General features: G+C 41.8%; 1 protein-coding gene across 5 annotated transcripts in view; it reads left to right on the top strand.

Moving 5' to 3' along the window:
• The window catches only part of ANKRD6 (ankyrin repeat domain 6), a 109,716-nt gene that overhangs the window by 64,970 nt on the left and 22,417 nt on the right, over positions 1-22,329 (top strand). For 3 of the 5 annotated variants that reach the window (XM_010707630.3, XM_010707629.3, XM_010707626.3), the window contains exon 1: positions 21,198-21,296. Coding sequence is in view for 2 of the 5 variants with exons in the window: in XM_010707627.3 (XP_010705929.1) it covers positions 11,077-11,196; positions 21,198-21,296 (219 nt within the window). In the remaining 3 variants the exon portion in view is untranslated. Of the gene's footprint in view, positions 1-10,923; positions 11,197-21,197; positions 21,297-22,329 lie in introns of those variants that run through there. The other 2 variants (XM_010707627.3, XM_031552529.1) reach the window with 1 other exon arrangement.

Below are 22,329 nucleotides of genomic sequence, written 5' to 3'. Positions count from 1 at the left end.
CAGTATCAGTCTCCCCTGCTGTCCATTTGTACCCCTGTTGAAATGCGTGTCTAAATTCAGCGCTGGTGAGATAAATTGGCCAGTGTTGTAATGAAATGAGATTTCTCTAAGTGAGAAGTTGGAGACTCATCTCCTGTGCTCTGTGTGGGCTAGGGCAGGAGACAGTGGGATGAGATTCAGTGGTTTGTCACTCCCCACCAGGGGTAAGTTCCTTTCATGGAGAGCTTGATGAGCTATTTTTCTAAGCTAATAGACATTATAGACTATTAACTTTTAATGCGTGAGACAACATTGTTGGCTCCTGAACTTTCAGTGAAAGCAAGGTATGTGTCTTCTGAGGCTATCCTAACAGTAAATATGTTAAAATGAAAGATTTGCTTGACATGTCAACACACCTGCAATTCTGATATACCTGAATAAGAAGAAATTCCAGTGCAATCTCTGCTAAAGCCCTATAATTTAAGCAATGATAAACTGAGAAGAACGTTGAAAGAAGTATAATTTGAAGTTGATTATTTATTCTGTTTTCTACTTCAAAAGTAGTCACAGCTATATGAATGCGTAGGCAGGATAAACAGTCGGATACAGAAAAAGCATTGTGAGATGCTGCCTTTTGAGACAGATAAAGCTTGCAGTGCTTTCTGTAGAAAGCTGTGTTCTTTACAACTTGACATTGGAATGCATACAGTACCTACCGTTTCCCTGGCATGCAGAGCAGGACTGATGTGCAGGGTGGAAAGGAAGATGAAAGACCAAAACCTGGAGAAATAGTTCCTTAAAATTTTCGCCTGTGAAGTTGTCAGTGTTAAAAGGGCAAACATTTCGTAATTTTAATTACCTTTAAAATCAGATTTCTATTTTTGCATGCTTGTGTATGTTTGTTCTTGTGTAGGTATGCATACATAAAGCAGTTTTTTCATTCTCTCAGGTATATGTAGAAAATGTGAGAAGACAAAAATGTGGAGAAGTGTTTTCCTAGAATCAGAGTAGCTGAGGGATTTAATTATGTACAGAAATGAGCTGCAGGTCTGTCACATGTATGCTTGCACGTATGTATGTGTGATATACACAAAGACAAGAAATAACTTAGCTTTTCCTAGTTGGCCTACTTCACATGAAGGAGATTTGCGCGCAGGGACTCTGAAGGTTTTCAACAAAGCACACTTTTGAGGTGATATAATATGTTCCTTAGTTGATTATGTGAAGCATCTGACAGTAATCTTCAAGAACCAGCTGAATTGAGACTGGTGATGATTCTTTTTTTTTTTTCCAGTAGAGAGCCAGAGACTGTCTCCCTGGCATCACAGAATCACAGGAGGGCTTGAATTTAAATGAGCCTTAAAGCCCACCCAATTCCAACCCCCCTGCTGTGGGCAGGGTTGCCACCCATAGATCAGACTGCCCAGGGAAAGCCGCATCCTCTGCGCAAGGAGCTTTAACGTTCTAAATTGTTTCATTTTTTCTTCTGGAAAAGCCTTTGCAAAGTAGCCTTTATGCTGGTGGAGGAGCTGGACTTGTGGAATCATCTCTGGAAGCAGCTTAGGACTTAGAAAATGAAGGCTGAGAGCATGGTCCGTGGAGAAGACAAGTCATTACTGAGAGTTGTTGAGACTTTCTGCATCAGTCTTTTTTTACATTTTATTCCAGTATGAGTATTTTAATTCTCATAAATCATAATGATTTACCATTGACAGGACATGTCATGATGCCTCCAAGCAGACACAGTCTTCTAGCAAATTGCAGAAAGCAGAATGTTTCTCAGAGATACTATGAGATTGTTTTAATCTAGCTTGAGATGTTTAAGGTATAGTTTTCAAGATGCTGTTTAATGAGGTAATTATTTTTAGAACGTGATTCGTTTGTCAATAGAAAGATACTTTAGGATGACATGGTGTGTCCTTTGTTAACCCTAATGGGAGTATAACAGACTAAGTTGGTGGTGTCTGCACTGCCCAGTGAACCCTTTTGTATACATTTGGTGTCATGATGCTGTCTAGAGAGCACCAGGGTTTTGGAGAGTCCTGAAAATTTGCATTCTGTTATCTGTGGACAGAACAGACAAAGGTGGTGCCAAACAGATCCTCAGTCTTTTTGTTTCCTCTCACTCGAGAATCTGAGATTCAGCTGCAGTCATCTATGACTGTCCTGGAAGAAAAATAATACAATGGAAGTGATAACTTTTAACAGCTACGCAAACCTGAGCTCTGTGGTAAGATTTGGCTGTGAATTTGTGTCTTGAAAGTACAGTCCATGCCATGTGACCTATAAAATAAGAATCTTTGGGATCGTTTTTCAGATCGATGGCTGAGGAGTTAGAATGTTTCTGGTTTCTTGTGAAGATTTTTCAAACCTCACTGAAGCTGGAGCAGAGCTGATGGTTTCTTACACCAATTAGGAAAAAACTTTCCTTTATAGAAGAGTTGGTGGAAGGAAAATATGAGGGTGAATGGAGTGTGCAGCAGATGAGGCTGAACACAGACTGTGAACTGGGACGATGGGCATGGTTTGGATATTTGTTTTGAAGCTCTGTACATGTGAAAAGAAGTAGGAAACAACAAAGAAGGTACTAAGGAAACCACAGACAAGAATGCTGGTAATGCTATGAAGAAGTCTTGCAGGTTCTCTGCAGTGCAGTGATGCAGGAGCATGCTTGCACGATGGATATTGTTCTGCTGTTTGAGTCCCACTGGTGAAAATCTCCAGCTTCCCTCATCTCATTCCAAGTGAAAGTATAATGAATTAATCTGTTTGCTGTGCAAACTATTCTGTGTGATTGATATTTTATGTACTTTCTTGTTATTTGGATGAAGAAATAATCTCCTCTTCTTGTGGTATAAACCTCGACCCCATAACCACGCGTGCAATATTAAGTATGTTGTTTGTTTCAGTGGCTTCAAGTGGTTGTAGATCAATTAGGTAGAACTGGCTTGTTCGTCCCTCGTGGGCTGTTGCCAGCCTTCTTGGTAATTATCACAAGGTTGTACAGGGCTCCTGGCAAGGGTACTAAACATCTGCTGAAGAGCAAATCCCCAAGAAAAAAAAAAAAAAGTGAAAACATAGCTGATTACTTTGGGGACAATTTGGTGCCACGTTTGTGTTACCATGTTGGGTTTGATTTTTAAGACAGTTAAAACTGCCTTTGATAGATCACATATGCAGTTAGAGTACTTGATTCATAAATTTATAATGGCCCAACTTACACAAATTATCAGTGAAGCAGAGCAGATACGTTAGGTCTATGACATTTACTGCAACAGGAATGATACAGTAATCATTGGCATCGGTGTTTTATGTGAAAAACTAATCATGCTGTTCAGCTGTTGTTTCAGAATGTGTTTCCACTTGGTGAGTCTTCATGTGTGTCGTACAGAAATTCCACAGCTATGCTTGCTACTGGAATTGTAGGGGTTTTTGGTCACCAGAGTTTACAAAGTATTATTAGCTAAGACAGACCTAGAAGTTCTGGAGGTGGTTCATAATGTGGTAGCCATGGTTTGTTTGTAAGGTACTGCTAATGATGCATTTTTATGGACCTGTTCAAGAGAGTGTCCAACCATTCAAAGCAGCAGCATTCACCGTCTCCAGTGCAGCCCCTTCAGGTGTAGCAGCTGGGAGAGAAATCAAGACATCTGCAGAAAGCTTCCAAACTGATTTATGATCGTCTTAGAGGAAAATATTTTTAGCCCACAGTGATTGATTTTTCACAACTTGCAAGGAGATTTATGAAGCAAATAATACTTAGATATCCTTCACCATTTGTTGTGTATATATTGTCCTTTATGGATGTAATACATCAAGGGGACAAACTCTGAAGATATTTAGTGCTCATTTGACAGCCTGCTAACATGACCATTAAAATCAGGGATACTGTACGTGGTATTAGGATGATGTCAGCATGAATAGAGCATTCTCTGTTCTCCCACAACACAAATACGTTTGTTAGTGTCTGAAAATGGGAAGAAACTTGGTCTCCTTCCCCAGCCGAGGAAGATTTTCCTATGCTAAGTTACAGAGCTTACTTCAGACACTAACTTGAGAGAGGGTGGCACCAATACTCAAAAACCTACATTTTCATGAGGTTGGTACATGGTAGGTATATGGTAGGAGCAGACTTTGTCATTGCAGTATGGTGCTTGTAGGCTGCTGAGGTAGATGGAAAAGTGCCATTCAGAAAGGCAGTTATGAAGAAAGGCGGAGAGATTTGGGCTTTTGTAGCTTGGAGAGGAGAAAGCTCTGGGGAGACGTCATTGTTACCTCCCAGTACTTGAAGGGAGTGCATAACCAGGAGGGGGACCAAATTTTTACACAGTCTGATAGTGATAGGAGAAGGGGGAATATCTTCAAACTAAAAGAAAGGGAAATTTAGGTTAGATGTTAGGAAAAAGTTATTATTCAGAAGATGGTGAGGCACTGAAACAGGTTGCTCAGAGAAAGCTGTAGATCCCTGGAGGCATTCGAGGCCAGGTTGGATGGGTCCCTGAGCAGCCTGATCCAGTGGGTGGCAGTGGGTGCCCATGGCAGGGGGTTAGAACTGAGTGGGCTTTAAGTTCCCCTTCAACCGAAGTCATTCTATAACATCTCTCACCCAGAAATCCCACTGTATGTGAGTGTAATGCAAATCTCTGTTCTCTCCTGAGCACAGCTGTATCCTGCTTTGTTCCCAAGGCTCAGCCCCAGCACTTCTGTTGAGCAGCAGTGAGCTGGAAAGGTTTCCTAACTGCATTTATGTAAATGAGAGCAGGACATCTCTTTCTTATGTGTCTGTGCGTCTATACTGCGTTGTAGCCAACAATGGATATTGTTTTACTGTGTAAACATTGCCTAACTGAAGAATGCTTGCTGTGAGCTGATCTTGCTTCTGCTGAATGTTTTTGACGTGTGTGCGCATGCATGTAGTGAAAGAGAGGGTGGGAGAATAACAAAGTTGTGAAACTTCGGTGAGGCAGACAAAAAGAACAGCTGTCCTGTGAGGTGCTCTGGAATATGCTAAGGGTAGAGCCTGCCTAATGAGTAACGAGGTAATTAAAGAGGAAGAAAAACAATTAAACAATTGTTTACACGCTGTGAGATTGGTGATGTATAACTGATGATTTGAAGCGTTGATGTCCATTGCTACCCTCCATGTGCCAGTGTCAGCAGGTGCAGCTTTGCCTGTTGTGGTGGCAACAAGGCTGGTTTGAGAGCTGCCAGGCAGCTGAGAGCTTGTGTCTGGCTGTGGTGGACTGAGAGCTGCAGATCCATGCTGGCAGCAGAGCAGGGACATCAGCCTGGCTGTTTAGTGTTGGTGGGAACTTGTGGAGCAGCTGGCACACAGAGTTCCTTGGGAGACTGCTAAAGTGATTATTGAAGTAATTAATAGCAAGTGAGAAAAAACAAAAAACAAACAAAAGTTCTCAGATGAACTAGAGCGTGCTGATTGTGGAGGTGATGGATTACACAACTGCATGCATGAAAACTTTTACTTGCATTGATAGCATTTCAAAACATGCAGTAAGAACAACAATAAACAGCATCAGAGACCAGCATACAAGAAAACAGGCTATCTGATTTCAAAATGTTCAGCAGTATACAGTCCAGCTCAAAAATTGGTATTGGTGTAGTTGATAAATATGTATCAAAAGCAGATAGTTCTTGCACTGGTAGTCTGTTGTCATTTTTCAGGTGTATCTATTACTGGGATGAGAGGAAACAGCCTTAAGTTGCGCTGGAAAGAGTGGTGAGGCGCTGGAAAGGACTGCCCAGGGGGGTGGTGGAGTCACTGTCCTGGAGGTGTTCAAGAAATGCCTGGATGTGACACTGAGGAACATGGTTAGTGGGCACAGTGGGGGTGGGCTGGTTGTCAGATTAGGTGATCTGAGTGGTCATTTCCAACCTTAATGATTGTATGTTGTGTTTTTCATAATGACACCTTGGGTCCTTCTGAACTGTCTTTTAGGGCAGGAGGGAGAGAGAGACAGAGTCCTCCCTTTAGCAAAATACATACCTTTTTCCCAATAGGTTTGTACTGGATTCATGGGGGGAACTGGAAAAGAATCATTCAAAGGAAAGCAGTGCTGCAGGTCTTGAAAAAACTCTGAAAGTCACTTAGCAGAAATGGAAGCTATATCTACATCCTGAGATAAATGATAAAATGAGTTAGGTTCCTGGAAACTCATTCTTTAATGCAATAACCCACCTTGTTATTCTGAGTACATTATTTGTGCTTATGTCATATTTTAAAAATGACAAGCTACTTCTCAGAGAGAGCAGACAAGAAAAAGAGAATGCTGTGGATTTTAATATACTGTTATGTATTAATAAGCAAAGAAATCTATTTTCCTCGGAGAGCAGAGCAATGAAGAGATGGGCAGCATTAGAAATAGGAAGTTTTCTTGGAAGCTTTCTTAGAAAGGATTATTGTAAGATTATTATAAAAGAGTACTATTATATATCATCTCATAAAACAAATGGTCTGACTAAATTACACAGGACTCCTTTAAAGTAATTTAGAATACTTATTACTTATAAAGCTGCTAGTGATGAGTACTTTTCTTGCAATACTCAGCACCATTTCTGGCAGTAAACTAGAGAGGAGAATTTGGGGGTCTACTGCAGGAAACAGGAGCCCCTTTTTCTATTCTTTTTTTTTTTTATTATTTTTGTATTGAACCTTGGTACAATGGTAATAAAACCAGGAGCTTTTTGTTAGCTACACTAGTGTTCAGATAATAAGTGAACTTGGTGATCTTACTAACTGAGAGTAACCTGTGCTCTGTCATTGTATGATTTCCATTTATCACGTGGGATTTTATGAAGTCGATTAACTTACAAGTCTTAAGTCTTTCAGAGTTTTTCACCTTTTTTGTCTCTTTCCTGCAAGGGAAGCCCTTATTTTCTTTTTATCCTTTCTGTGAATATAGGAGAGGCTATCTTCCAGCCTGGCGGTGTGATGCTTGCTGTGTGCTGGACTTTTCTCTAGCTCCGGGAGCATTGCCTCCAGCAGCCAGACATTTCTGGAGCTCCTGTACTCATGAGTGCCTGACTCATTGAGCAGCTAAAATCTGTGGAGATGTGGTTGGCTCTTGCTGGCTGGAGACACTGCCTCATTGCTGTGGGTCTGAAATACTGAACGGTGATATCAGCCCGAGTGTCCCCTTGTCACACTGCACTCATCAGGGGACCAGGTTGCTGTCTCCGTGCCGAGCCGAGCTGCGGCAGTGGGACCAATGGGCATTGCCCTGGGCTGCCGTCCTGAGGGCTGCTGGGCGTTGCTTTCCCTACCTGCCCCAGGTAAGCAATCTGATCTTTACCAGAGATACACAGCGAGAGCTGGTGCTTATTGTAAAGCAAAATCTTTTTTTTTTCTTCCTGTCTTGATATCTTGGCAGAAGGATTGAATATCTCTCTGCTTTCCAAAAGGATAGGGGCAGGAGCACTACAGGATCCCTGGCACAAGGGCTCTGCTGCTTGGAGGAAGCGGCAGTGATTTGGAATGGTAATGAGGGCTTTAAATCTGAGCATTAGGCACTGGCAGCAGGGGCTGCCGCAGCGCCTGTACGCCTGTAATCATGTTATTGGTTTATTTTGCACTACCTGGGTGCAAAAGAGCAGTCGAGCCTTTAATTGCAGCACTTGGGCATCTGCTGCCTTCTCCCTCAAGCTGCCTGTACAGATGCATTTGAGAGAAGATGCTCTGTGTTTCTGAGGCACATGGAGAGATAAAGCTGGCTGGGAGGGGTTTGGTATCAGAATGGGAGTGAGGAGTTGTGGTCCTCTGAGTGTCAGGGCTTCCTGTCCTGATCAGACACACTTTTCTGAGTTGTGAAGAATCCAAAACATGTGCAGTTGAGGAAATGTAAAGCAGCTGGAGTTGGGGATGTGACCTGGTGCGAAAAACCATTCTGTAAGGCAACCAGTATTGGGAACGTGGCTTGTTACATGACTGCCCTGCTGCAGAGGAGAGCCGCTGCTGCTGGAGGCTTAAACAGTGAGGTGGAAACCCATGTGAGACTAACAGCTGGATCAATTCCTTAATATGCTTTTGTATGTGATCCAGAGGAGGCAAGAAGGCAAAATACATCACAGAGCAGAGCTGCCACAGGCAGTTCCTCTGGGCTGTGGGGCTAATGATCGCCAGAGAGAGCTTACTGCTATCATCAGAAAGAAGTGAGACAAGCTATGAAATGAGTGCAGCTTCTAGCCTCCACCTCTCGCAGCTACATACATACCTGTTAGCATGACTGCTCCCTGGCAGCACCGTGCTTTGCACCATCTGAGTCACCTGAGAATTGGTGTGGATTTGAGGTCTCTGGTGCTTTAGCTAAGTTATAATGAGCACCTGTAGTTTTTTGGGAGTTTAGTCAGAAATGTCTGTGTGTCAGGAAAATGTTTGCATTCAGCTTTCTGCAGCGAATAGTAAAAAATCTCTCAATGTCAATGATGTTACTGATATATATATATATATATTTAATTTAAAGGATAACAAAACCAAACAGGTTCTGATCAGAGATGTTTTGGAGTGCACAGAGCTGGCTGTCAGTGTGCCGTGCACAGCTCTAGGTAGGGGCAGCCAGGCTTGCTGTTGGCTGGGGACAAACAGTTGACTGTACAGTACGTTTGGAAACCACTGTTGCACAGACAGGAGCTGGCACAGGAACAAAAAACTTCACTGCCTGGAAAGCTGACAGAGAGCATAGTTGGTGTAAAGCTTGCCCTGCTCTCTGTGGTGGGCTTGGAAGGACAGGAAAGTGCTCCTGGCAGTGGGGATGCTACCTGGGAGGGAGCAGGTCAGCCAGGTTGTGGGGCTTCAGCTTGCTTCAGTAACATCAGAAAAGCAAATACTTAAGGCAGGTGAGATTGAACTTGTGTTACTTTTCACATATCAAATTATTAATTACAGGCCACCTTCAGGGTGCAGCTGTCCAGCTGCCTGGGGTACAGTGCTGTTTCCTTGTTATCCCCTGCTGGGCTGCGTTTGAGGCCTGGGAAGTTTTTGCATTGTTCCTCTCTCTGAATAAACGCATAGCTGTTTCCTTATTGCTGCAGACATGTTAGCAATGAGCAAGTGTGGGGATGGTAAAGAAAAGCCAACCTGGATTCTTTCCCTGGAGGCACCACAACCTCATGCTTTCAAATCCAAGTGTCAGTTACCTGGAGTTGGCTTTGACATAACTATTCTGTTAACTTTGGGAGAAAGCGGTAACTTTCCTGTGCTTCAGAGAGCTCCTTGTCTAAAGTAGGTGTAGTATCTGTAAGCATAATGCTCACCTCAGAGGATGTTCAATAAAATCATAAAAACTAATGCTCATAAAGTGTTCTAAGAGTCATTAATACAAATTGCCGTAAGAATGCAAATTAATTTCTGCCAGTATCATCTACAGACTAACAAAGAGGGTTTTAATAGAGGTGAGCTTTTGATCAAAAAGTAACGTAGATCTTGAACCATCCGGAGTCTTCGGATGACACTTTGGTTACATAGAGGATTGCAGTACCCTACTGACCATTCTGTTAAACAGGGTTGCAAGTCCTTTTTTGTTGCTGACATGTATACTGGTGAATATGAGCATGTAGCATTGGAGTGAGAATTAAAAAGCCTCGCTCCCTGTATCTGGAAGACAAGAGGATGGTGTACCACAGCAACCCATGCACTTTTTCCTTCTTGTTGGGAGTGTCTTCCTAGTACATGAATGGCAATGAAATCTGTCCTGGCAGTGCCCTCTCTGCTGAAACAGTGAGCAAGAACATCAGTACTCTGAGTGGTGGCACTGTGATAGGAGGGCTTTGTGCTATCAGCCAGACTGACACAACCAGATCAATTTAGGGGGGCAGCCAAGCTGTGATGTAGTTAATAAGTTTTTATTATTGCCGTTTTGAGGTATATTCAAAAGGATAACATAAATGTGAACGATGCTGTTTTCCACTGTCAGTCTCCAAGATCAGCTAGTCTCTGAACCTATTAAACTATGTGAAGTCCGTAGTACTAGTAGCTGGTAATGAGCAGTATGGTGGTATTTCAAGAGAGAGGAAGATAAATTGTCTGCACGCACACTGGCTATCTTGACAATGTTTTTGCTATACTGAAACAGTTAAATACCAAGGTGTGAAGTACTACCAAAATAAATGTAAAGCTGAAATCCTCCTGCACTGGGAGGTTTTGGATCCTTAAGCTCAAAGCGTTCTGCTGATAGATTTGCTGGAAGCATGTCACAAGTCTTTTATCAGCTGTGATGGTTCATTGTATTGGGCAGGTCATTGGAGACAGGAAAGAAGAACTTGCTCACAGTTTGCATGGTTTGCATGAAGAATGCTAAATCTGAATTGTCCCCAGGGTCAGTGTGGCATGATGTCAGCACCTCTCTGGGGATGCAATTTCTCAATGACAGCAAGGATCAGTGTTTCCCAGTTTCAGGTTGTGATCCCTGCCAAAGGTGTCCTTGGAATGGTTTGCAGGAGGCTGTGAAGCGTTTTATACCAGCAAGAGAGCAGTCAGCTGCCTTTAATTGCTGACTGCTCTCAGTCCCAGTGCAGAGATTTGTATCTGCATCCCATAACTATAACCTACGCTTGCTCCATTGGTCAAAACAGGCTGAGGTGCTGATAGCAACAAAGGGATTTAACTCATCCTTGGCTGATGTATAGTCTGGGAGATGTAGGGAGAAAGAACAAAAGGGGGCCACACAAATACAGATCAGGCCAAAAGAGAGTTATGCTTTCAGAAAGTTTAAGGATTTAAACGAGGGGAATTAGGACATACTGAAAATGTGAGTCTATGTGCACTCCCTCTGCCTTGGAGTAGAAGTGCAACAATCCTTTCCAGGAGACTTAGAGGTGTTTTGTTTGTGACCCCCTCCAAACCGATGAAGAGATGAGCGCTCGGGGAGGAGCTGCTGCAGTGCCTCCGTCTGTGAAATGTTACTGACAGCAGTGTTGTTGTCTGATCCACAGGTCCAGAAGATGGCATAGGAACATCACTGCCTTCCAGGGAGCCGAGGTCCTTTCTCTCCTCCTCACATGCTGCTTGGACTGCTCTGAAGCTTTTGTTTCTGGACCGAAGAAACCTGTGAGCTGCTTGCCCTGCAAACCTTTCTCTCCTAATTCATGAGCCAGCAGGATGTGGTCGCTGTGCTTTCAGAACGGCTTCTCATAGCTGCGTACAAAGGCCAAGTGGATAATGTGGTGCAGCTTATCAACAAGGGTGCCAAGGTAGCAGTTACCAAGGTAACAAGAGAAAAACGCTTTACAAAATCCCTGGGAACTAACATAACTCCTAAACCATTGTCTGTGAAAATGCCCTTGCAGCTTTGCAATTCTGAATGTAATTGAGGCTAGCGGTGTTGAGATTTCCTTAAAGTTTATACGTATTAGCTCATGTAAATTTAAAAAATAGTGCATGTCTTGTAGTTGGACACTTTTCATCAGATGTATGTGCAGCTATAGTGAGTGCAGAGTCCTTACAATGTTCTGTGCTGGTGGAGGTGCAGTAGCATTTTTCAAAATGTGTGTTGACTTTTGTAAAATGTGCAAAATGATGAATGGAACAATTCATCACTGTTGGGGGATGAGAGGAAGGGGGAAAGCCACCTGTTGTGGTAAGATAAAGACATGCAGAAAGAATTCCTTTGCTGTCAGAGCCTATTGGTATGGCAATCTCACTTGTATCTGGTGTCTTCACCCTTCTCATACTGTGTAGTCCCCATCCAGCTGCAAACTTGGGGTTTGCAAACCGTGGTCCCTAGTCCTTAGAGATAAAGTCAGCATCAAAGGATTTTTGCTTAGATTTTAAGAGAATCCAAACAGATATTCAGCTACTCCTATCTCTCAATGTTAGAAATAATAGCAAACAAAAGATGAGATAGAATGCAGCTGTTGCAGAGAAGGCAAAAAGCCCAAATGCAGATTAGGTAAGCAAGATCTTCAGAGCTCTAACATAATATCTGGGACATCCTGTTTTGACAGGTCGTTGTTCTCTGTCGTGTCTAGTCTGATTTCTATTTCCATATTGGTTTTGAACACCATATATACATGGGAACTAATATCCACAGATAGAGAGCAAATGTGAGTGCATGAGATAAGATTTTTTTTTTTCCTGTTTTTATCTGTCAGTAACAGTTGTTTGCAATTGCTTTGTGGTGATTGAGTTGTAGGTAGTATTTATTTTGAAAGCTGGAGTGAACTGAGGCTAATCATTTTTAATGAATTTTTCATGCTAAAGCTGAGTAGCGTTTTGCAAAGATGTAGTAAATGCGAATGGTCTCATGAGGATACCTGTTTGCCTCTATTTTCCAGGCAGCTGTAGTTGGTCAACAGTTACAGGAGGTGGTCAGTAATAGAAAAAAAAGTTATACATTTGAGTAGTAACAGTTCTGTTTGATTGTTTTGCCATGGTTTGTTTTTTTTTTTAGTTTATTGAGTCTAGAGGTTACTGAGGGACCTACCTGAAAATAGAGGAAGCATTGAAAGGATGTCATTCTTCATACAAATTTGTGTATCGATGTCATTTGGAATTCTGCATTCTTTGAAACATGAAATGAGGTGTCTTTTGTAACAGTTGTCAGAATAGTCATGCCACTGATTTTACTGCTTCATGAAATTAGTTGCCATAATCCATAATTCTAATGCAAAAATTGATACTTCCTCTTAGTTAAGGTTGTCTTCTTTGCAGTCATCAATGTTTTCTGTTAATTATGGTAACAGTAAAGGCATATTGTGTAAATCTGTTCAAAAACAAAATCAGGTTAATTTGATGAATGCAGATTTATCAAATGTAAAAGAAATTTCTTTCCTATATGATATACAGGTGGCTTCCTGCTTCCATTACTTGCTTTGTTGTTCGACCTTTGAATGGAAAATCAGATCAAAAGTTAATTGTTGGCAAAACTGTGCAGGTACGCAGTGTTGGTGGCTTCACTGGAAAGTCATGCAGAAATCCAGGCCCTCAGGTGAACTCTGAGACCATCCCTGGGGCTGACCTGGCACTCCAGGGTTGTAGCTGTTGTAACCTGGACGTTGTGGGTCATCCCCATGGAGCTCAGGATGGGTTGTGACAAAAGCTGTTCCTCTTGCCGTTCTGGATGCAGCCTGGCATGTCAGCAGGATAGATCCGCAGCAAGCTCTGTTCTGGGAAGATGAAGTCACACCTGAAAGACTGTGGAAGACTGCATAGGCTCTTGGAGTGACCAAGGCTACGTGCTGGGGGTGTTTTGGTGGCACTAGAACACTTGTTCCTCTCCTATTGTGTGCCAGGTAGAGGCGAGCTCAGTGCAAATCAAAAGGCGTGAGACCAAACTGTCCTCATCAAAACCCATCAGTTCAGGCTCCTGGTCAACACAGCATGCAGTTTGCATCTGGCTCTCACCCAGCCAGCTGCACAGGGATAGCACGAGCATATTTGCCTATGAAAGGCTATATAAACATACATACCCTGAAAGAGCTTGGCTCACTAATCTAGTGACACAGAGGCTGGAAGGAGAAAGAGGCATTTAAAGTCAAGGACATTGTTGTCACAGGATTGAATGAGCCTCATCTATGTGTAAACTGAAAAATTTAAGGGATTTTTTCAGCCATCAAAAAAGGTGGGTTCTTCTGTGGTCTTTCAATAAGCAGAAAAGGCCCAAAATAATAAAGACTTAAAATAGGGGTTGTTAATTTTAGGTTGGGAATCAAATGACAAAGTAGGGAATTATTGATTAAACTCTCAGATGAACTGAAGTGCAGAGCCTTCTCCCCTAGCCAAGATAAAACTCATTGCAAAATGCAGACTAAAAGAAAATGTAGATTTATACACACGTCTTAGTTTTCTTCTACTTATATGCCTTCTATTTTTATTCATAATCTTCAGTTTGTTCTGTCAAATTAATTTTAGATTCTAGAGATTTGTTCCAAAGAAAAAAATGACTTTTGTACTTCTCAGCCAAAATTCCTCCTGAATTGTACCAGAGTTTTATTGAAAAAAGATATGCCGAGGCAAAGCTCTTTGGGCAGAGAGGAACAGTTCCCTCATCACTTTAGGCTTGAAATGAGTTTCTGGTATGCATCTGTAAGCACAGACTGATTCCAGTGGAAAAACACCATGCAGAGCCACAGCTTGAAGGGACTGGACCTTTATTCTAAGAAGTTCTTTATTCAAACCAGATTAATTGAGCATGGCTTAAGGAGAATGAAGCATATTTTCCGTAACAAACCAAGGACTATTAAGGGCTGGATGGGTGGCAAGCTCGTCCAGTTCTATTTTTACTTTAGTATGGAAGGTCATATGATACAGTTAATTGCTGCTTCAGTAAACAGTAATTCAGCTGCAAAATAGCATTTCATTTTTATCACCTCTAACTGGATGATTCCAGAAGAAGAATATGAAGGAATCAGAATTCAGTGTAGAGTTGGTGTACCCAAGTGTTCACTTCAGCATTTTCTGCTGGGTACATTTGTTTCTTTCTGACAGCATTAATAGCAAGTCACCTGTCCAGCTAAGCCTTCCATTCCTGATGCAGCCAGTGTGAAAGTGTATGCTCCCATATCCTTCTGCCACCAGGAGCAGCTGAGGGCATTTAAAATCTTTCCAGATTTTAAATGATGATTGAAAACAGAAAAAACAGCTGATGGTGAGAGCGCTGCTGGCCGTCTGGTGATGGGGAAGGGGTGGTGGTGGTACTGCACTGCAGGTGCACACGCATGTTGTCCTGGTGCTGCGTCCTCTGCCACAAAGCCATGTGTAGTGGTGGTGAGGGACAGTCTTATTCACAGTGCCTGATGCTTCACAGCTCTTCTTTGGGCATCTTGTCAGCCACAGTGCTGTCACTGCTTTGCCTAGTTGGACAAAGAGATCATTTCCATTTTTGTGCCTTTCCGTCTGACGTTTTTCACAGGCTTGAAATTTACAGCTGTTTGAAAAAGAAAATAAAACAACAGCTAACAAAGTCAAACCAAACCAAACAAAAAAGAAACAACTAGTAATACAGATAGGCTGATTCCAACAAGCAAGTTTGTTTATAAGTTATTTTGGTGAATATTGTGCCAAATCTGAAAGATTAAGAATTGAGCCTGGTATGATTAAGTCTTTTCTTCCAATTTGCAAAACTTGTCTCATCTTTCAGTTCCTTTGTAGTAGAGCTTTCTTTCAGTTAAGCTATTGACAGCTGCTTCTTGGAAGTTTAAGCATTGAGGCTTTTGCTGAGCTGCCCTGCCTTGCTGTCCTCCTAGAACGTTGTTTTCCTTTTCCCAAGTTACTTTTAATTCTGACATTGTGAGGTGAGATGGATTCAGGAGAGGGCTGAGAACCACCAGAACTGGCAGAGGAAAAATGGAGATAGAGATGTGTCAGGTAAGACCTGTTCTCTTGACCTTGTCTTTGGGATGGTGCCCAAAGGAGGGGATAACATATGATTTCACCTCCTGTGCTTGAACTTTTGGTGTATCCTGAGGCTTGGCTGAAACCCCTGTTTCCCTCAGCAGGCTGGGAACTTCAGCCCTTGCTGTGGGCTTGCATCATGCCTGGAGATGAAATTCAGCTCTGAGCCTCTGTCATGGCTCACCCAAACAATGTGATACTTGGTGTTGGGATTCACTGGGGTGCTGCAGTGTGGTACAAGCATTCAGCACTCGGAATTGATATGGCCCAAAGAGCTGTGTGTTAGCACACAGAGAGGAATGTACCACTGTCTGTTAATCATGAAGAAGATTGCCAGAGGAAGCAGTATTGTAGCACAGGCAGTTTTAATGTAGTTTGCATATCACCATTGGGATTATGAACATTTTTTTTCAAAGGAAAGCAGAATATAGCTTTTCTGCAGAGCATAGCGTTAAGAAATTGAATTCTGGAAAGAGGAGATGAGCATTTAAAAAAAAAAAAAGTGGAAGCTAGTGCTTCTGTTTTAATTCAGCAATTCTGTTTGTTTATCTGTTTGCTTGTTTGATTTGATTTTTGAACTAGTTGTGTTACAGACCTCCCATATGGCAGTGTTTGATAGTGCGAGGGTACTTGTAGACTTGTCATCAAGATTTCAACTTGAGAGCGTGCAGAGTTCTTGAAAACAATTTTTTTTTTCCTATGTTGAGATGGAAACAAAAAAAGAAATCTGTTCAGTGCTTTCACATATTTGTGCTACTTCAGCTTGAAAAACTACTTATTGACTTAAGCATCTGTTCTAAGCAATAAATAAAAGTAAATGAAAGGGAAAGAGCAGACATTTAGAGACTTACTTAATGCCTGTTGAGGCCAGCGAGAAGCTTTCTGCTGACTTGAGCGAGCAGGTTATTCATGGGGAACAGCATAACAAATCATCAGCATGAACAGTATGACAAGAGTTTGTGTTTGTTCTTAAGCTTTCTAATAAAATGTGGATAGGCATGTCTTGGTATAAATGCAGAATGGATGAATAAACTACAGTGCTTGTGCAGCTCAGCGCAGGGAGAACTGAATGTACTTGTGTAAAAGTATCTACAAATACATAAACACAAGGAAAGAACCTGCAGCTCCTGGTGTTAGGCCCACCCGTATGCATTTGGTTGCAGAGCACACATCTGGAGCTGCGACTCCAAGAAAATTCTGCTTTTAAACTGTTCATATTGACAGTTGCCTGTCAGTATTTGGAAGTTAGAACACAGGCTGAATATAAATAGAAAATTTAACTGGTGAAATTCATGTGGATGTTTACTGTGGATATTTGGTGTGCTTGACTGCAATCTGATACACCCCGGAGCTGTAGCTCTATGTCATGGTTTTTGGAAGTGACAGCATTAGTGCAAGATATCCCATTTATTTGGTCAACAAGTCAGTGACGTGGGAGGATTTGTGTGATTTGTGGCCTGCTGAAGTAATTATTTTCATTTGATTAAATGTCCAAACTGCATATTTTTTAGATGAATGACCACTTTATTGGTTCATTAATCCGAGTTTCAGAAGTCTCTCATTTGTATTTCTGTAGTTGCCTGTAATAACCTCCAAACATTACAGTTGATATTTACAAAGGCCCATGAGCTGTTAAGTTTGCAATCTACATGTTAAGCAGCCTCTGGCTTTAGAGTTTTCTTTCTGTGATGAGTAGCTAAGAGGTGTTCTTGTTTATTTATTTTTCCTCTCTTGCTAGGACTCTTATGCGTATTCACATAAGACCTCTCTTCAGTGCTTCAGTGGGGAGTGTCTTTATGGAGAAAACATGTAGAGAAATTTCTCTGTCCTCTTCTTTCTTCCTCATAGATATTTTGGGCAGGATACATGTTTATAAAAAGAAAAACCTGACAGCATAGTTTAAAAAGAATTGTCTTATTAGCCTATGAGCCATCTCCTTCCCAGCCAGTGAAGGATTGTTCTGGATTGGTATGGTACGTATGTACACACATACAGTGTGTATGTATACGTATGTGTGGGGTGGGTGAGTGCATCTTTCCAGTGTTTGCATTGCCTGCACTGGATTGGCACTGTCCTCCTGTGCCATCTCTCCTTGCTTTGATGTAACTGGGGAGAAAAATTCTGGTATTATCACTTCTTGCAGTGTTATGATTAATGATATGATGGCCAGTGTTTTTCCAAAACTTTGAATTTCTAATCAATATAATGTGCTGGAATTGATCCTCCTTTCCACATCCTGGTTAGGATCCTCGTTTCCCCATTCTCCCTTTATAGGCACTGGGAAGAGCTGAGGGACTGCACATATGCAGCAACTGTGGTCTCATAAGGGTTCTCATTCCAGTCTCCAACTGAACGGGATACCTCTATAGAAGCACACAAACCCTGTGGAATAAAAAGCTGAAGTGTATTTAATAATTCTCTAGTGTTTTGTTTCAACAACTCATTTTTCTAGAAGAGCTTTGGCTGAAGTTTTTGAACGGGATAATGACAATGGATAGCACAACGATGCAACCTCTCTGCTCCATAACAGGAATGGCCAAAGCTGCTATGTGTGAGCTTCTTCTCCATGCGTCACTGAAGGAATGGTGATGCTTGGTTTTGCTGGTTGAAGTGATTAAAATGGAGTTGGTAGCCCTACTAACTCTGCTTTCCAAGGCTGGCAGTTCTGCCTGCTACATCCCCATCCAACCCCTCACCTCTTTCCTATCACCATAGAAATCACTGCTCTCCCTGACTCAGCTGTGGTGTCTCCCATTTGAGGACACCTCCTGTTCCAGTGCTGGTCTCCTGAAGCTGAGAAAGAGGAAATAGCCCAGCTGTTGAGATGTGGGTTAGTCCCTCCTGGTGAAATGGGAATTTCGTACTGCTAAGGCAAAGTGCTTGCAACCACTTTATTTTTGGGTGCCTTAAAGCATCAAATGGGCAGATGAAGATGGTATGCCCTGTGAGATCTATGTCTGCTGCTGTGTTTTGCAGCCTTTTTCTTGAGAAACATGTGGCTTGGACATGTGCCCCTTGGAGACTCTCTTTTCCTCCACACATATTATAGGGTGCTTGTCTACAGAAGTGTGTTAGGTGAGGAAAATATGTTCTTTGTATTAAAAATAAACTCATACTCTTCTTTCATAGTTTATTTTTAACAAAATACCTTTGGCTGCACCTCTGGTTTTTTTCAGTGTTTAGAGATGGTTATCTTATCAGAAAATTCCCCACTGGAATAAATTCATGTGGTTGATGCTGCTCTCATTTCACAGCACATGAGCTGGCTTCAGCTTGGGTTTATTTGGGACTTTTTCTGCTCCGTGTGCAGTTAACAATAAGCTGTTTTCGCAATACATTAGTAACCTACTGGGAAGTGAGACATCCTGGTTAAGTGATTTATTTATTACAATTAAGTAATGCAGAAATTCAGAACCCATAAACCTGAACATGCTCGAGCATATTTCCATAATCCAAATATATTGTTCATAACCGGGAATGCTTTGTCAACCCAGCTTCTGATTCTTTTTCTTTTTTTCACGTTGCCTAGAGACTTTTATGCCACTGAGTTACCTGAAACTGACTTCGCCCTGGCTGTTCTCCAGGCTGGGGCAGAAGATGTGCTCTGCATGGCTGGGCCAGCCCTTTGCTGGAGGGGCATTGCTGATGAACCTGTGTCTAGAACTATAGAATATCCTTAGTTGGAAGGGACCCACAAGGATCGACGGGAGGATGCCAGCAAGAAGCAACAAGCAGCAGGCTGTTGCCACTCAGTCGACGTAGAGGAGCTGGTGGGGACAGCAGGAAGCAGGCCCTTCCCACACCCTGAGAGATGCTGGAAGGAAAGCTTCCCATGCTGGAATGAGTTGTTGCCTCCTACTTCTGAAAGGGGACAGGAGAAAATAGTTGCTTTGAGAGACCTAAGTTCCACAGTGGGTGTGGGCTTTTCCCTTAGATCTGGCCCTTCAGATCAATCATGGTTTAATTAATCAATATTTAACGTTTTCAAAGCAGCACGAAGCTATTAGCTACTGACACAGACATTTTGTCTCCAGCATTATTGTGGGTTTCAGTGCTACTTTGTTGTGAAGAGATTGAGTTTTGAAGACATTACCAGATAGGCAGGGATGGGATCGTAGTACTGGAACAGGCTGCCCATGGAGGTTGTGGAGTCTCCTTCTCTGGAGATATTCAAGTCTCGCCTGGACGCCTACCTGTGCGACCTGGTGTAGGGAACCTGCTTTGGCAGGGGGGTTGGTCTCGATGATCTCTAGAGGTCCGTTCCAACCCTTACAATTCTCTGAGTGTGAATTTATATGTGCAAACAGTGCTGTCCTGAGCATGTTTTTTTTTTGTTTACCTGGAGTAGCTTTCACACTCAGGAATTTCTGTAAAATTTCAGAGAGTTAATGGTTGTCCTCTGTTCATTTAAGACCACTACTCAGTTCTTGAGGTGTTTGCTTCTTCTATAGCTGATATAGTAGACAGACAGTTTATCTTTTCTTGCAGTGTGAGTTCTTGGATTGAAAAATAGACAAGGGCAGAAGCAGTGATAAAGAAATAGACGTACAGATGAAAGGTGGTATAATGCTTCTTCATCTCATAAAATGCCTAATGTAGAAAATTGGCATTCTTTGTGAAAATCATCAGTGATCTTAGCAATGATAGGAATCCTGTTTTTTAAATTCCACTGAAATAAAATGTGCAGTGAACAATTTCAGAATTGTTCCTACTTAACAGTTTGTAAGGTGATGCTTTGAGGTGTACTGAAGAGATGCACACACAGGCATATGTGCACATACATTTCCTAGGGTAGAAGTTAGTTCTCGACTTCCCCTTCTGAATCTTCTTTTAGAGATTTATATGGGTTAGAATTGTAGGGAATCACTTGTTGTAGATCTCCTTTGTTGTACAACACACTCCAGTATGATCTCTTCACTCTTTGAACCTCTTTCAACATACATTCTTTTGCCTCTTTTAGGAGAAGCCTGTTTCTCTTTTCCTGAAATGTTTCACTTTTTATTTGTGCCAAGGGGTGATCAAACGTAGCTCAGTTACATGTAAATATTCTTTTTCTCTTGTCATTTCACTTAGAATTTTAATAAGACTTCTGTTGCGAATTTACTTTTTTTTTTTTTTAAATTTGATTTTACTGTCAAATTTGTCTTTTTTTATTTACTTCTTAAGCTATTTATCATCCATCTCTCTAATTGAAGTTTTTCTGTCCCTGTGTTCACTTGGGAATAGTCCTTGATTACACTTGATTTTCTTGTGAATATTTTAAATTCTGTTTTTACATAGCCAGACATTGGAAATGTTTAAAAAGCATTGTCTAAAAACACTCAGCAGGTCTTTGGCAAGGAGTGGTTGGCTGTCCTATACGTTAAGTCACCTGGAGAGATTACAACTCTTTGTTTCTTTTGAGGGGAGTGTGTTGTATGTAACAGTTCAGTAATTCTTGTTTCTGTTGCAAAGATGGTACCCATTACAATCTGTGAATTTGCCTGTTACAGCTAGCTCATTGTACTGAGTGGAGTTAGAAGTGGTTGAAAAGTCTGTGCTCCAGGGGGACAGAACTAAAAGAATCAAGAAGTCCCTTTGTGCATGGACGTAAAGCTGGACCTGAGATTGTAAGGAAATGTCCTTACATGAGCATGTCCGTATGTGAGTAGAATATCCCTTTCATAGATTATCATCAGGATAAACTGAAATGTTGCAGAACACAGAGAAGGAGTTTTCAGCCTTTCCTATTCTGATGTCTGTCAACTGTTGCTATTGCAGGCTTGCTTTGAGTAGAGAGATACACAGAAGAGGGAGAAAAATAGGATACAGTTCTGGTCAACTTTTATGCATAGAAACTCACCTTGATTTGTTGGTTTTTTCTTCTCATTCACAGCATGGCCGGACCCCCCTGCATCTTGCTGCCCACAAGGGTCATCTCCATGTTGTCCAGATCTTGTTGAAAGCAGGTTGTGACCTGGATATTCAGGATGATGTAAGTAGATACAGCCTCTGTTGTTCCATCAGTACTTTTGCAAATGAGAATAGGCCTCCACTTTGAAGTAGGATTAAAAGAATTCAAAATCTGTCTCTATATTTTTGAATTTGGAGATGCAGCCTCTAATTTGGAGATGCGAAGTTGCATGGGAGGCAAAGTAAAATGTGGTGTTCTTCAATGAGTCGCTTGCTCCTCATGCTCCAGCTGTGGAGCTTTCTGAGCACTCTGGTTGTGCCAGGCTGGTGCGAGCAGCCTGAGAACCACTGTCTGCTGTTAAGTTCAGGGATTAAACAAGAACTTGTTGTACCATGTGGGAGACCACTGGAGGACATCTGGCAGGGGACGTATTTGTTGTGATGTTTGCCTGAAGTGGGAGATGCTTTTGTATAGACACATGCTTCAGTGTATTGGACAACTGCCTAGACACTCAACCCATTGACTGCCGTGGTTGATGTGGGACGGTCGCATCTGTCAGGCTGTTGTATGGTAAAGCATCAGCACAATGCAACCAGCTTTGAGTTTAGCAAATGGTAGTTTGTTTTCATTCAGTAAAATATGTAATTTATTGGAACTTGATGGTTTTCCATAGAAATGGATCTAATTTTGTTCCAGACTTTAAGGCTTTTTGGAGGGAGTTTTCAGTTACCTTACTCTGGTGAATGAAAATGTGGTTTAATAATTGTGATGTCCCCTAGACTTATTGCTAACTTCTGATAGCAGACTGACACAAATTTGAGGAAGATTTGCTTTGTTTCTCTGTAGTAAAGAATGTGTAGATTTTTCAAGGGACTTAGAAATCCAAGGGTGGCTAGTAGAGACACCCGTATGACTATTAAAAAGACTCAGAAAATGTCTAGGTGCCTTTTGAAAATCCATTTAGGCATTTATTTGCATACAGAGGTCCTCAAATGTCTGTAGAAACTGGAAAACTGGTTCCTTCTCCACCTGATAGCTGCTTCCCCATGAGATTTGAGCAGTCTGTGTCTGGCAAGGGTATGGCTTTACATCCAACTTTGTCCTGGGGTATTTT

This window comes from Meleagris gallopavo, chromosome 2, assembly GCF_000146605.3.
Source record: "Meleagris gallopavo isolate NT-WF06-2002-E0010 breed Aviagen turkey brand Nicholas breeding stock chromosome 2, Turkey_5.1, whole genome shotgun sequence".
Taxonomy (NCBI): Eukaryota; Metazoa; Chordata; class Aves; order Galliformes; family Phasianidae; genus Meleagris; species Meleagris gallopavo.
This window is presented reverse-complemented; position numbering and strand designations above follow the sequence as displayed.